Source organism: Erithacus rubecula, assembly GCF_903797595.1.
Source record: "Erithacus rubecula genome assembly, chromosome: 4".
Taxonomy (NCBI): Eukaryota; Metazoa; Chordata; class Aves; order Passeriformes; family Muscicapidae; genus Erithacus; species Erithacus rubecula.
Window position 1 is genome coordinate 6,499,254 of NC_136686.1, and position 14,014 is coordinate 6,513,267.

The following is a 14,014-nucleotide window of genomic DNA, read 5'->3' on the forward strand; positions in this document are numbered from 1 at the left end:
TTAATACAGATTGGGAAAGAATCACTGAGGCCTCCTCCCAAGGAATTATTAGACATAGTTTAAATGTGTCTAAATGCCTAATGACATTTGTCAATAGGGACATGAATGTTTTTTACTTCTGGCTGTTTTGCCAATGTACAGCAGCAAAAACGGTCATGTAATTTCAGACATTTTTCTGAGATGCCTGAGATGATGTGAGGAAGGAGGTGTGAACAGATACCAGCTCATGAACCTGAACACTTATCATAGAATCATGGAGTGGTTTGGGATCCTAAAGATCATCTTGTTCCAGCCCCTGCCATAGACAGGAATACCTTCCACCAACCCAGGTTGCTCAGAGCCCCACCCAGCCTGGCCTTGGGCACTTCCAGTGATGGGGCAGCCACAGCTTCTCTGGGCAACCTGCATTGTATATGTATGGCAACCTGTACCATACAAATACAATAATGAATTTTTTAAAATTTCCTCTCTGTCAGAGTGAAGACATTCCCCCTAGTCTTGTCACTCCAGGCCCTTGTCAAGAGTCTCTCTCTATCTTTCCTTTAGGCTCCCTACCAGTTCTGGAAAACCACAATGAGGTTCCTTCTTGGTTTGTTTGATGGTATTGCTTCCATCAAAACATTTGCTTGGCTTCATTTGCAAGCATGTAGGATTTACTACTGAGAGAGGGGGTGCCAAGGTAGGAGAAACAACTGGTTAGAAGCTGTCAGCAATATCCCAAAACTTCCAGGAGTTTTAGCTCTTCATATGCACTCGTATGAAATACACCCTCAAGATTATGAGGCAGCAAACCATGGTGTGGCTCCCAACTACAGCTCTGTGTGCCACTACCTCTCGGTCATTTATGACATACTTTTAGTGGAGCTTGTCCTTTTTTTAAACCTGCAGCCAAGGGTGGAGTCCTTGCTTGGTGTCAGCTGGAGCTGAGCTGGCTCCCTCTGTGCCCTGCTCCATCCCATCCCAGGTTAGGCACCACGAGGAACCCAATGCTGGGCAGAAAACTCAAAAACAGGTGGGAGGAGACACCTAATGATGCCTCACACCTAGAGATCCTGTCTTGCATGACAAGGAGCACACTGAACTCCCACTGAAGTCAGATGGGAGCTGAGCATCTTTCAGACAATATAGAGGTAGTGGTTCACTGGCTGGAGAAGTGTGGGATTCACTGGGTTTGCAGTCTATCAATTAATCCCACAGTAAACAATTATCAACATGGTAAGGAAACATGGAGATGATTGAAGAGCACAAAGATGAGGATTTGGGGAAATTCTGAAGAAATTAATGTTTTATGATACACTAGGAAAGAAATAATACCTTCTGGATGCTTCAAAAGAAGGTTCAGTTTCATTTACACTGTAAGTTATGGTAAATGACATTTAGTAAGCAGGAAATATAAAGAATAACATTTTGTGCTAGTTTTACATACAGTGAACCTGGAGTTAATTACACACTTTAAGAACTCAACATAAATTTGGGTTTTTATGTTCTTGAAGGGAAAACAAACAAGGTATAAGCAAAACCATAACACTTTTTAAAATGTGACAGTTTCATATCTGAAGGCATAGGGACTAAACAGGAAAATTATGTAGTTAGAAAATGTATTAAACATGAAAATTGTATCATAAAACCTATTAAAAATTAGAATATTAATATTGCCAGGTAAGCAATAAGTTAGTTTTTCCACACAGTTCTGCCAGTGGCCTGCAGAATTTGATAACTAATGACAAATTTTCCCTGGAGTAAAGATGAGCTTTGCAGCCACACTGCAGGATCAGAACAGATTTTAAATATCTTGGTAGTACTAAGGCCACATAAAGCTGTGCACAGCTCTACAACATGTAGGTTTTCCTTGTCATCCTCCACTTCTGAAGGATCAAATCCTTAAGAAATACATTCTGAAGAGCATTCAAATGGCAGCAATGACAGGAATGATTTTGCAGCTCCCTCTGTTTGTTAATTGACTTTTTAAGAGTACCAAGTGCCTGGAATGTCAGGGAAAGCAGTTTTGGACCAGTGATGGTGCTCACTCAGGCATGGTGATGCATTTTGCAAAGTGCAAAACCTTAAAGAGATTATACTATAAATAGAAACAGGCGTTGGAAGGGGTAAAAAAGTCATGCTAAAACATTATTTTCCTGACTTTAAAAAAAGCTATGAACAAACAAACCCTCTTATCTCAGGCCTATGAACACTCCAGATCAAACACTTTAATGCTTAGACATAAATGACTGCTTGACTGCTGGGATACCAGTAAATGCAGCTGCACTCATTAGCAGGATATCCAAGTCTAGAAAGGGCATAAAAATTCTAATAGCAAGCAGATTGATGCCAGACTCATGTATTAAGAATCTTCCCAAAATGCCTGAACTGAGATATGTTGTTTTCTGTGCTGCACATCAGCTGAGGACTTGGATAATTCAGGCCTCCTAAAATACACAGTCTGTGTTTTCTTCATACACTAATTGCCAGAGAAAGTGCTGCATCAGAGGGCAATAAGTCTCAGAAGTGTCAGAGAGCCACACATTGAGGCTCAAAACAGACAGCTCCTCACAAATCTTGGTCTCTCATTCAGCAAAACCTTCTGGTCTTCTCTACAATGGGAAAAATTACAAGAAAGCAAAAGATGGAGTCTAAGGAGAGATTGAAAAGGCGCTAGGAATTAGGTGAAGCAAACAAGAAGAAATCTAAAATTTGCTCTATTCAAACTTTTGTCAGGACAGCACTGCAGTGTTAGAGAAAGAGAAAATATTTACATGTATAAGTTTGGGAGTACCCTCTGAACTACCAGTTAAAAATAACTGGGCACAAGCCTTGCAAGACTTCTTGTAATTCCATACCAGATTTAATATGCTTGCCATGATAACCAAACAGAGTTTCTCAACGGGCAAGGACTAGTTCTAGGAGCTTGGTGTCTTAAACTCTTTTTTCTTGGTTAGAAATTTCATTCCCGGCTTAGCTTGACAAATTGACTTTGATTCTCCCAAATTATGAATGAGATTTCTGTGAGAACCCATATTCACCAATAATCCCATGAATAAACACAGAGAAGACCTTTAGTGAGCTGGGGCCTTCAGAAGCAAGGGGATTAAGTATTTGGTTTTATTCTTTATTACCCTGCTGAATCTGAAAGAGTGATGTGATTTCAGGGCATGGGAGTGGGCTGAAATTGAAGCTCCTGAGATTTCTAAAAAGGGTATTTTATTTGCCTGCGGGGATTAGCATTTATTTCCTCTACTTCATTTATTGAAATGTGACTATTTATACTGATTTTCAGCTGTACTATAAAATAAACATATTGTCCAAAATGAACAAGGAAAAAAAAGGAAGAAGAAGAAATCAATTGAAATAAAGGTTTTTAGAAAAAGTAAAAAAGACCTCTTGTTGAGGTTTAGACACTTTTATGGTCACTCATAATTCTTTTAAAGAAACTAAAGGTTCTCTAGCCTGGCCCTGATTCCCTCATCCTACAAATTAATGAGAGAGGAGAAGCAAGGTGCACAAAATCTCTGGGATACCCCTGCAACCACAGAATGAACCATTTCCTCTAATAGAGGCAGGAAATTGAGGCAAGATGAGGACCAAGCATCTACACAAATTCCATACAGGAGTTTAGAGGAATTTATGCCTATCCCTGCAACCAGAACTGAACTGCTAGTTCTGCTGGGTTTGGCCACTACCATTTATGTGAATGATTTTTTATCCCTCCAGTGCTCATTATGCCCCTCAGTGCTTTCTGTGAGCTCCTGTGGTTGTAATCTTTGGGTGAGCATTATACTTGGCAATCCTTCTGAGGGGATCACTGACTTTTTCTCGTATTTGTCACATCCTTCTAGATGCTTGAGGACAAAACAGGCCATTTTTGAGGATCTATTTAATAGTTCTTGTGTTCTCTGAGCTTTTCACTGAGACTACAACAAGATGTTTGCACAGAAACCATTTCAATGTTCAAAAACCCACATAACAAGTAAAAGAGTTCCACTTAGCCCCTCTTTGCTTGTCAATCTAATAGGGTTCTGACTGTTTGGCTTGATGTGCATGAGGGGAATACATGTCTCTGCATAATTCCCACAAATTATTAAGAAATAACTTCATAATAAATAGATCTCATCTGAAACAGGCTTGGCTATATGACTACACCCAGACACCCCTATGCACCAGTGTCTAACAAGCCTCTCAAGATGATTGTTCACTGGGAAAACAAAAACCCACCTCCATGTCTAAGGAGGTGTCACATTTCTGGGCCATGTATCACATAAGTGGGAAAAACTGAGACCCAGCCATAAGATTTGCCCTGGCCAAGATCTTTTACAGAAACAGACACTGCCATGCTGTATTTCCCTGAGATGCCAAAAAGCAGTGACAACCCTGGTAGGACACAGCAGCTCTCACTGCAGTCAGCCTCCACAGCAACAGGGTATTTGAATCCCAGTGATGCCTAGCATGATTGTCCCAATACAACTGGGGCAGCAATCTTATCTATGCTTACAATTCCTGTATTGTTACAACTGAATTTGTAAAGGAATTCACCTAGCCTGCATTTCATCCCTGGATCAGTAGCTGCGTTAGTCATGCATGGAGAATTACATGGAAAGGGACTTAAAAGAGTAAATAGGACCTTTATTATGGTTTTGCAAAATACAGGAGCCACTTAGTCAAATACCTGAAGTATCCTTCTGTATTCATCTGTCTGCCAGGCAGTCTGAAATTACCAGCAAAATATAACCATATTTGCATCAGCTGTATCATAATTATAGTGTGCAATGAAAAATATATGAGGTGTTTGCTAAAACCTGAGTTTCTTGGTGCTGTGGTGATGTACAGACTACTAATCAACTGAAAAAGCATGATTCTATCTCTTGAACAATATTAAACTTAATTTTTTCATAGTTATGAAACATTTAATAAGCTGTATCTATTATGTTTCTAAGATTTCTCATTTTTCTAATCTTTCCAAGGTTTCCAATATCTTTATCTAGAAAAAATCTGAGTCTTTCTCAAGTACTTCTTTCAAAACAAATTTAAGAATAATTTCAAGGTACATTCTACTTACTCCTATTTTTTTTTTTTGTTTTTTTTTTTTATCTACTGAGAAAAACAATGCCCGGTTGTGGTATAAAAACCTTAATTGCATATCTCAAAGAAATTAACTGTGGTAGGTCCCATATTCTTCTTCCTTCAAAGCCTAAATTAATATATAATTAAACTAAATTTAGTGTAGCCTTGGCTACAATTGTACCTGTTACTCCAGTGAGATCATATGTTTAGAATAGCAGAAAGTGAAGCATAGCTAGAGAGAAAAATGCCATGGATACTATCACAGGAAAAGCAAAAATCATCCAGTTTACAACATTGCTGTAAGAAAAATACGACAAATGAGGTTACTAGTCAAGGGATGGGGCAAAAAATATTGGTCTCTGTGACAAAATTCCCTCTTTTCTCAGCAAAAAGATAATTGAGAGGAGTTTGACTTGGTAGTTTTAAAGAATCAGAACTGATCTTTAAAACCAAAGAACAGCTCTTGGGGTTACAGCAAATCACTTCCACTGTCTCTGCCCTTCCTAGGCTTGAAGAATGCTTACTGCCCCACTTTAGTTTCTGTGGGAAGTTCTCATTCACTGTTCTGGATCCAAGGCCTGACCTCATGGGCAGCTCTCCTTTCAGAAACAGCTTTTTTCCACTCTTTACTTTTAAGGTATTTGGTGTTCTCAGGCTGCTTTTTGAGTATATTTCTGTGAAGAGTGACACTGTTCCATAGGTGAGGCTTGGGTAGGTACCAGGAAAGGAGAAAAGCATTGCTCACATGTAATTACATGGTTTTTTCTGCCAGCAGTAGCAGCAGCTCTGAGTGGACATACAACCTTTCCTTTAGGCTGGCAGCCCACACATCCCACAGGGCTGGAGAAGCTCCACATTTTCGTTGGTGGGTACAGGAACAGGGTGACAATGCTGACTTCAATTACAGTGAGTACTGAAGCCTATTTGATAAAAGGAATAGCCTATGCTTTCTATCCAAATCATTTGCTAGGCCAGTATATTAGATATTAATCACCAGACTAGCCTCTTATCTTTCCTGGGGCACTCTGCTCTGCCTGCTCTGAAAGTGACAAAATAATAAATAATCCTTCCTGAGGTTGCAGGTGATGCATTCCAGAGAGGATCTGGGTGATGGTAATCTCTCAGCATGCAGCTCTGAGGCATGAAGTTTACATTTCTCACAGCAAATCTCAGCCTCCTCCTTAAATGAATACAGAAATTAATAGCTATATAAACATACTTGCTCCAGTGAACTTTTCCCTCCAGGGTCTGCATCTCTCCCAATATAGCAAGGAGAAGTGAAGACTTGCCACAGCCAACTTGGCCCACAATCATTGTCATCTGACCTATGGTAATAGTAAAAACAACAAAATGCTTTTTAAAAAGAGAAAAAAAGCCAGTTACACTATAGTTCACAAGGCCCAGCTAGATTCAGCTCTAGACCATTTGAACAGATTCAATAATTTTTTTCCACTACATAAATGGGCAATATTGCATGCATTCATCTATGGAAACATTAATGGATTGCAGTAACACACTAAATCTCCAAAGGAATAAGACTTTTGCTCTCATCTATATTAACATTTGTTTTACGGGACTATGTTCCTTTATGAAAGTTATTTAGAGTCAAATGATATATGGTGAGGAGTGATTACTCAGCCTGGAGTTCCATGAAAATTTGGACCAATGTAATAAATGAACTGAAATGAATTTGGGCCAATATAATAAATAAACTGAAAGAAGACCCATTACTCTTCTCTGCTTTGTTGTACTTCTCCTTCACCCCCTCCCCAGACACTTCCTTTCCTCCAGTCCTCCACTGCAGTGACAACAATGCTTCTCAGATCTTCCCATAAACTGATTGAACTCACTAATTGTGCTGGCCAGTGCCTTCCATAGACTCACAGAATGTTTGTGTTGGAAGGGACCTTAGAGATCACCTCATTCCACCCTCCTACCATGGGCAGGGACACCTTCCACTACCCCAGGTTGCTCAGAGCCCCAACCAGCCTGGCCTGGAACACTGCCAGGGATCCAGGGATAGTCACATCTGCTCTGGGCACCCTGTGCCAGGGCCTCACCACCCTCACAAGGAAGATTTCTTTCCTCATATTCAATCTAAACCTTTACTCTGCCAGTGTGAAGCTATTCCCTCTTGTCCTGTCACTCCAAGCCCTTTCAAGAACCTCTCTCCATCTTTCTTGTAGCTCCCATTTAGGTACTGGAAATTTTCCAGTTAAGCTTCTCTCCAGCTGGGAAGCCAAGGGTCTTATTCCTTCCAAAGGAGGCAAATCATGGCTCACCCAGCCTGGGAATCCATGGCCTCAGACTATAAACTCCTTGGAGCAAAGACATCCTGTTGGTTGCACTTAATGCTACATGGAAACAAATCATACAAGCTTGGGGGGTTACTAAATAACCACGTGGCAGCAACATACAGTAATACTCTATTTTAAAACAAAGCCCTTGATACAACATCAAAATAAAGCATGAGACTATTTAGCAACATGAAATGCCAGCAGATGGTGTTATGAATACGACAGCATTATTGACTAAACAAAAAAATAAAATTATCATTGTTATTATCAATAATAATTGCTACTTTTCACATTTTTTATATAAATATTCTAAAACAAACAGCATTTTGTAAACCTATAGAATCTCTATCCAGAGACACTGAAGATGCAAGGAATTACAGACACTCAGCTTGATAAAGAGGAATTAATTGAGAGACAAAATAATTAAAGATTTCCTGACAGAAAAACTCTGTCTTCTGAAAGAAAATAGTTGTGAACTGGAAGACTGTAATGATGATAAATGGCAGGAAAAGTATAATACATGAGTGTTGCTGAAAATAACATATTATGTTAGATGGACCCTTGGTTTGAGTCTGGAGCTCTCCCTCTTTCTTTATTTTCAACTTCTCTGTTAAAAATAATAATGATATTTTAAAATAATCTTTCATTTTTATTCTAACTCTTTACTTAGTCTGTGCTCCTATGGAACTATATAAACTATATAGATATATAAAAGCCAGATAATTTATCTAATTATATTAGTATATGAACAATAGAGCTCCTGACCTTGTATACAATTTTAACCTCTACTTTTTTCTTATAAAATTTTAAATGTGTACCTTTGTGCATTTCAAAACATCAAGAAGTGAAATTAATAATAATTTGACATTACATATTTCATGTTTAAGGTGTGCTTTCATCCTACCTGTTGGGATTCTAATGTTTATGTTGGACAGTGTAGCTAAACCACTTCCCCATGAAAAGTATCCATTAGTCACCTACAAAACAATTACCACAAATCAGACATTTAAACACAGGAGGGGAAAAAATTATAATAATTAATTTAGAATTAAAATACCTTCATAAAATAAATCTGTGATTAATAGACGTGTTGTGGTATGGTTGTACACACAGAGAAAAAAGCAAGCTAAGTTTGCAAAGATTGCCAAACCCAAAAAAAGTGTCAATAAGAAAAGATAAAATGTACATAATGCTTGTACATATGTACATACAAATGTACATAATGTTTGTAAGGCAATAAATGAATGATCTTGAGCTGAGCTCCATTTCCCAAATATTTTCATTCTGTTAAATATGAGATTAAAGACTTGGATGTTAGATTAATGATGGTTCTTTGTTTCCTGAGAAGACACCAAATAACTGTAAAAACTGCTCTGAAGCTCACTCTTCTCTGTAAATTTGGCTAAAGTGCCAACTTATTTAAGGATTTGCTCTTGCTCTGGAAAATTTTAAATTAGAGCAGCAATTGGGCACCATCAGGGACTGTTGCAGGAGGACCTGCTCCCTATTTTCATGAGGGAAAACATTTTCCAAACCACCTTAATGGCCACATCATCGATCTCCACGGGCCGTGTCTGCTTCCTTGCTGGCTGCTCGTAGCTCTCAAGCTGATACCTCAGGGGCTGCCTCCTGTTGATGGCCTTGGTGTGCTACACAGAGAGAAAACAGGAGAAAAGTTGGAATCCTCACAAGGAGACAGCATTTGGTGCCCTGTAAAGCAAACAATCCATTCCCTTTCCTACCACCACTCCCACTCAGGAGAAGCAGCCAGTGTTTTTCAGTGTGTGATAATACAGATACACCACTGTCATGCACACATTTTAAATGTTTTAAACACCCTTAACTGAAGCACAGAAAATATTGGGATTTTTTGCTTCCCATACATAACCATCCCAAATTTCATCTCTACCATCCTTCTAAAACTCTCTCTTCATCATTTACAGTCTCTGTAGGACTAAGCAAAAGGTGGACAAGACAAATAAAATAAAAGCTGAAACAATCTAATTTTTGTTTCTTTTATTATCATTGTTAGCCCAGAAAAACAAGAAAGAGGTTGTTTCAAGTTGGAAAGCTAAAATAGTATTTTGTGCTAATCCTTTCTTTTTGTTGCCATCTTCAAGTTTCATCATATTTCAAATTGTACAGTCAGTTTGAAACTGTTGAAATATATGGCTTTATAAAAATGTGAAAATGAAAAAAAAAACACCATTTCCCAAATCATCTTCATTGTGGTTTTTTGTCTTCAAATTTTACTCAAATTCACTCTATATTTAGTACTTCAGAAACAGCATTTTGGAATTAATTCCTATTGCACAAAGTTTGGTGTTGCTTTTTCCCACCTTTAATTCTGAATTTCCCAAAGCAGGAATTGTTCCTCCCTAAGGATGTCCAGTATAAGATGGAATGTAGAGGAAATATACAGAACAAACCCCATAACCACAAGAAATCCACCTGGGCCTTCTATAAAAATGAAGCAGGTTGAATTTTAGTTATATTTAAATATGTTGTTATATTATGATTGATTTAGGTTTTGTTTTTGTTTACTATTGACACTTTAGCAATGCTTAAGTGTGTTTGAGGACCCTGTATGTCAAAAAAACACAGAGATTAGGACATAAAAGAGGCAAAACTGGTCAATACTAGAGCCAGGCTAGAAATCAAAGCTTCCAGGCTCTGTCAGCTTGGTCACTGGCCTTGTAAGGGGCTATATGGCCTCTCTGCTTTGAAATTCAGTGTCATAAAGCAAAACTTACAAGTCCTGTGTGCTTCTTACAGGATTCATAAGGTACAGAGCTGTCCCCCCCTCTCCAGCTGTCATCTCCAATCTCATCACTCAGGAGAAACTCATTCAGCTTCTGTACACTTGAAAGAAAGCAGGACAGTGAGTTACATAAACCCAGGTTTCCACAAATACATTTCCTTTTTTGTGCAGTCATGCCAGAAGGATTTATCAGAAATGTTCCAAAAGAAGTTCATGGGATACTTTTATCTGCCACCCTGATGGCAAATGAAGATTTATGTGTGTGGAAGAAGGACAGATGAAAATAATTAGGCATTGTACTGGTAGCTGGGAATGAAGAGCAGAACAAGTCATGAGGGTGCCAAGGGAGCTCCCTGGGAATGGGTCCCTCTTGGCAGGCTTATCTCTGCTGTGCCTTTCTCAGGCTGGTGCAGTCAGGATGCAGAAATAAGTCATTCACCCACATCCATCCTCTGGAAATGCCAGGGCAGTGGGTGCATCCTGACACAGCTCTGGCATAATGTAAAAAATAGACATTAAAACTATTACAGACTGTACAAAGGAGGTCATGAGGGTTGTGAAGGGTATGGAGGGGAAACTGTATGAGCAACTGTTGAGATCACCTGGCTTGTTCAGCCTGGAGTAGAGGAGACTGAGGAGAGACCTCACAGCAATTCTGCAGCTTCCTCACTAGGGGAAGTGAAGGGGAAAGTTCTGCAGCTTCTTCATGACAGGAAGTGAAGGAGCAATTATTGATCTCTGCTCTCTGTGACCAGTGACAGGACTCAAGGAAACAGCATGAAGCTGTGTCAGGGGAGGTTTAGGTTGGATATCAGGAAAAAGTGCTTCACCCAGAGGGTGGTCAGGCACTGGAACAGGTTCCCCAGGGAAGTGTTCACAGCTGCAAGGCTGACAGAGTGCAAGGAGCATTTGAACAATGCTCTGAGGCACAGGGTGGAATTCCTGGGGTGTTCTGTGCAGGCCCAGGAGCTGGACTCTTTGATCCTGGTGTGTCCCTTCCAGCTTATCATATTCTGGGATTCCATGGTTCCATGCATTGCATGCACTCAGGAGCTGGGTACTACACACCCTAGCACAGCCATGGCAACTCTTTGCCTGCCTCTTAAAATTGTCCACTAGGAAATAAAGTGGACAGGTTCAATTCATTTTTCACCACATGAGGATTTGATCCCCTTTCTGTCCCCATTTCTTTCAGAGTGCCATAAGCATTTGGGTCTTTATCATTTTGGAGAAGAGATGAACAAAATCACACACCAGTCATGGTGAAGCTATTACCTTGCAAAAACTAAAATCAAGGTGCTTTGGGCCAGAGACTGGGAAAGCAGAAGGACATATGCCTTCAGATCAGTGATTTGAACATTAATCTGCAAATGGGAAAGTAGTCCATCTCCAAGCCTGTGTATTTTGTATGAAATTATTAATACAACTTCAAGCCACAGAGAGACAAGTTAGCAAGAAAGCACTACTATTGTCATTATTTCCTCCTGCCAGCATGCCTGTTCCTATCCCCTCTCCTGAACAGAAAATTTATGTGCCTCATAAATTCTGATATGTTTCCACATCAGAATTTCAGTCTTACATAGGGGGCTAAGCAATAATTTATTTTCTTGTAGAAGATACAAGACCTTGTTTTGATCATGCATCTAAAATTACATCAGCCTTTATTTTGCATTTGAATGAGGTACCCTCAGAAGTTTTGTTGGCACTAGAACTACTCTTGAACAGAAAATTGAGATTCTGACCAAAATATAAGCCCTTAATCACAAAAATAATAAGCACATACTTGTATGTGTATTTGATTGAGGATAGAGCCATGGAGTGGCCAAACACTTATTTTTGATCCTTCACTTGGGGGACATGATGTTCATGGGAGAAAGATGTTAGGAAATGAGTTTGACAAAGGATGCAGTTTGTTTTGGCAAATCTGGTCTTTAAATATTGCCCTGAGAGGTGGTTAGCAGTGTTAAAGAAAATGTACACACCATTTTGGTATTAGGGCTGTGCTAAACATAGTACAGAGATGTAGAGGCTTGAATGATTTATAGAGGAGCCTGGAGATTTTCCACTACTCAGAAATCATTTTCAATCTAGGGAAAACGTTTCATGTGGCCCTGCTCCTCCTGCTGCTTTGATAAAAATAAACTCTGTTTAATTATTTTTGTTTTTAAAGTCAGTGTGGTGCTGGCAAATGACAGCCGTGGAGCCTGAAGTCCCTTTGGCTGCTGTTTGGTATTACCATTACAATTTGGTACCCATTACCCAAAATGAGGCAGTGATAGCAGCAATGCAGTATCTTGCCAATGTGCCACGAAAGAATGATGTTTCTGGGTGGGAAGGTTAGTTCTGTCTTCACATCCTGCTAGTGCTTGGCATCTGACACTCTTCTGCCAGCCAGGTGTCACTTTGCACCTCTTGGAACACCTTGGCAGTGTGTAGGTTCGCATAACTACCCTCTGGCTGTGACTCTGTCCATACAGACCACTGACACAACACCCAAAAACCTGAAATTTGATTTATACCAATCTGCTCCTTCAAGATTAAGTGCTGTATAGCCCAGCATGAAGGAAGCTGCTCTGTTGGGCTGTTTTATGGGTTTAAACACCTGCACCAGGATGCAGGATTTCATTTAATTCTCACTTATAACCAAGTATACTTTATGTGGAGGTAGGGTTAAGCCAGTTACTCTTCCTTGCTTCAGCAGGGCTGGTCTTGCTAGAGAGCTTCACACCAGGCTTTCTCACCCCCTCAGTGCTGACAAAAACCCAAAGAGTGTAAGGGAAGAGCAGTGGTGAGTGGCCACAGTGTGAGAGGAGGAGCCTCTCCCAAGGCAGGACAGTGCAGCTCTGAATCCAAGCTGCCAAAGTTAGTGAAATTGTAAAATGAATAGATCATTAGGAATCACAGAATCAAAGAATGGCATAGGTTGGAAGGAATCTCAAACACCACCTTATTCTGACCCTGTTGCCAGGGGCAGGGACACCTTCCACTATCCCAGGTTGCTCAGAGCCCCATCCAGCCTGGCCTGGAACACTGCCAGGGATCCAGGGGCAGCCACAGCTGCTCTGGGCACCCTGTGCCAGGGCCTCACTACCCTCACAGGGAATAATTTCTTTCTTATATCCAATCTAACCCTGCTCTCTGTCAGTGTGAAGCCATTCCTCCTTGTCCTGTCACTCCAGGCCCTTGTCAAGACTCTCTCTCCATCTTTTCTGTGGCTCCCCTCAGTGACTGGAAGGCCACAGTGAGGTCACCCCAAAGCTTCTCCTCTCCAGGCTGAACAATCCCAATTCCCTCAGCCTTTCCTCCCAGCAGAGCTGCTCCATCCCTCTGATGCCCTTGGTGTCCCTGCTCTGGATTGGCTCCAGCAGGTCCCTGTCCTTTCTGTGCTGTGTTTCTTTGTCTCTTGTGTCATGCAATGAAAAGAAAAGCTCACTCTAATTTCTCACACATCTTCAGCATCAGAGTCCCACCTCATAACACTCTTACACATGGGCAGGTAGAAACAACCTTTTGTGGTACTGAACATGAGTGTTCAGGAGTTGGAGGATGGAGAAGGACCACTTACCTCACGATGGCCTTGACTGCAAACCGAACCACTGTGGAGAGCAGGAACAGAGGAGTGACCAGGATGTGGAACAGTGACAGGGATGCAAATGCCTGGGCAGGCTGCAGAGGCTTGTCATTGGTGTATGCATAAGTCACAAAGGTCTGTCACATCAGGGAAAGAACATGTCAGGACAAGGACTCTTGAACAAGATGGACAAGGACAGCAAGCAAAATATTTTGCTCAGTAAGGCTAATAACTATCTCAGTTCACTGGGAATCAGGATAAACTGAAGAGAAAGATGTGTTCTGTTAAACTGAAATGGATTTTAAAATCTTGCCAGTGATTTCAAGAGGT

At 40.4% G+C, this 14,014-nt stretch overlaps 1 protein-coding gene across 15 annotated transcripts in view; it reads right to left on the reverse strand.

The window, feature by feature from the left end:
- The window catches only part of ABCC9 (ATP binding cassette subfamily C member 9), a 69,055-nt gene that overhangs the window by 27,880 nt on the left and 27,161 nt on the right, over positions 1-14,014 (reverse strand). For 8 of the 15 annotated variants that reach the window (XM_079303008.1, XM_079303006.1, XM_079303003.1 and 5 more), the window contains 7 exons: positions 13,679-13,821; positions 10,106-10,214; positions 8,891-9,001; positions 8,257-8,329; positions 6,275-6,380; positions 4,661-4,699; positions 1,315-1,353 (listed from right to left, as the gene is read on the reverse strand). In XM_079303008.1, coding sequence (XP_079159134.1) covers positions 1,315-1,353; positions 4,661-4,699; positions 6,275-6,380; positions 8,257-8,329; positions 8,891-9,001; positions 10,106-10,214; positions 13,679-13,821 — 620 coding nt within the window. The remainder of the gene's footprint in view (positions 1-1,314; positions 1,354-4,660; positions 4,700-6,274; positions 6,381-8,256; positions 8,330-8,890; positions 9,002-10,105; positions 10,215-13,678; positions 13,822-14,014) is intronic. The other 7 variants (XM_079303001.1, XM_079303000.1, XM_079302999.1 and 4 more) reach the window with 3 other exon arrangements.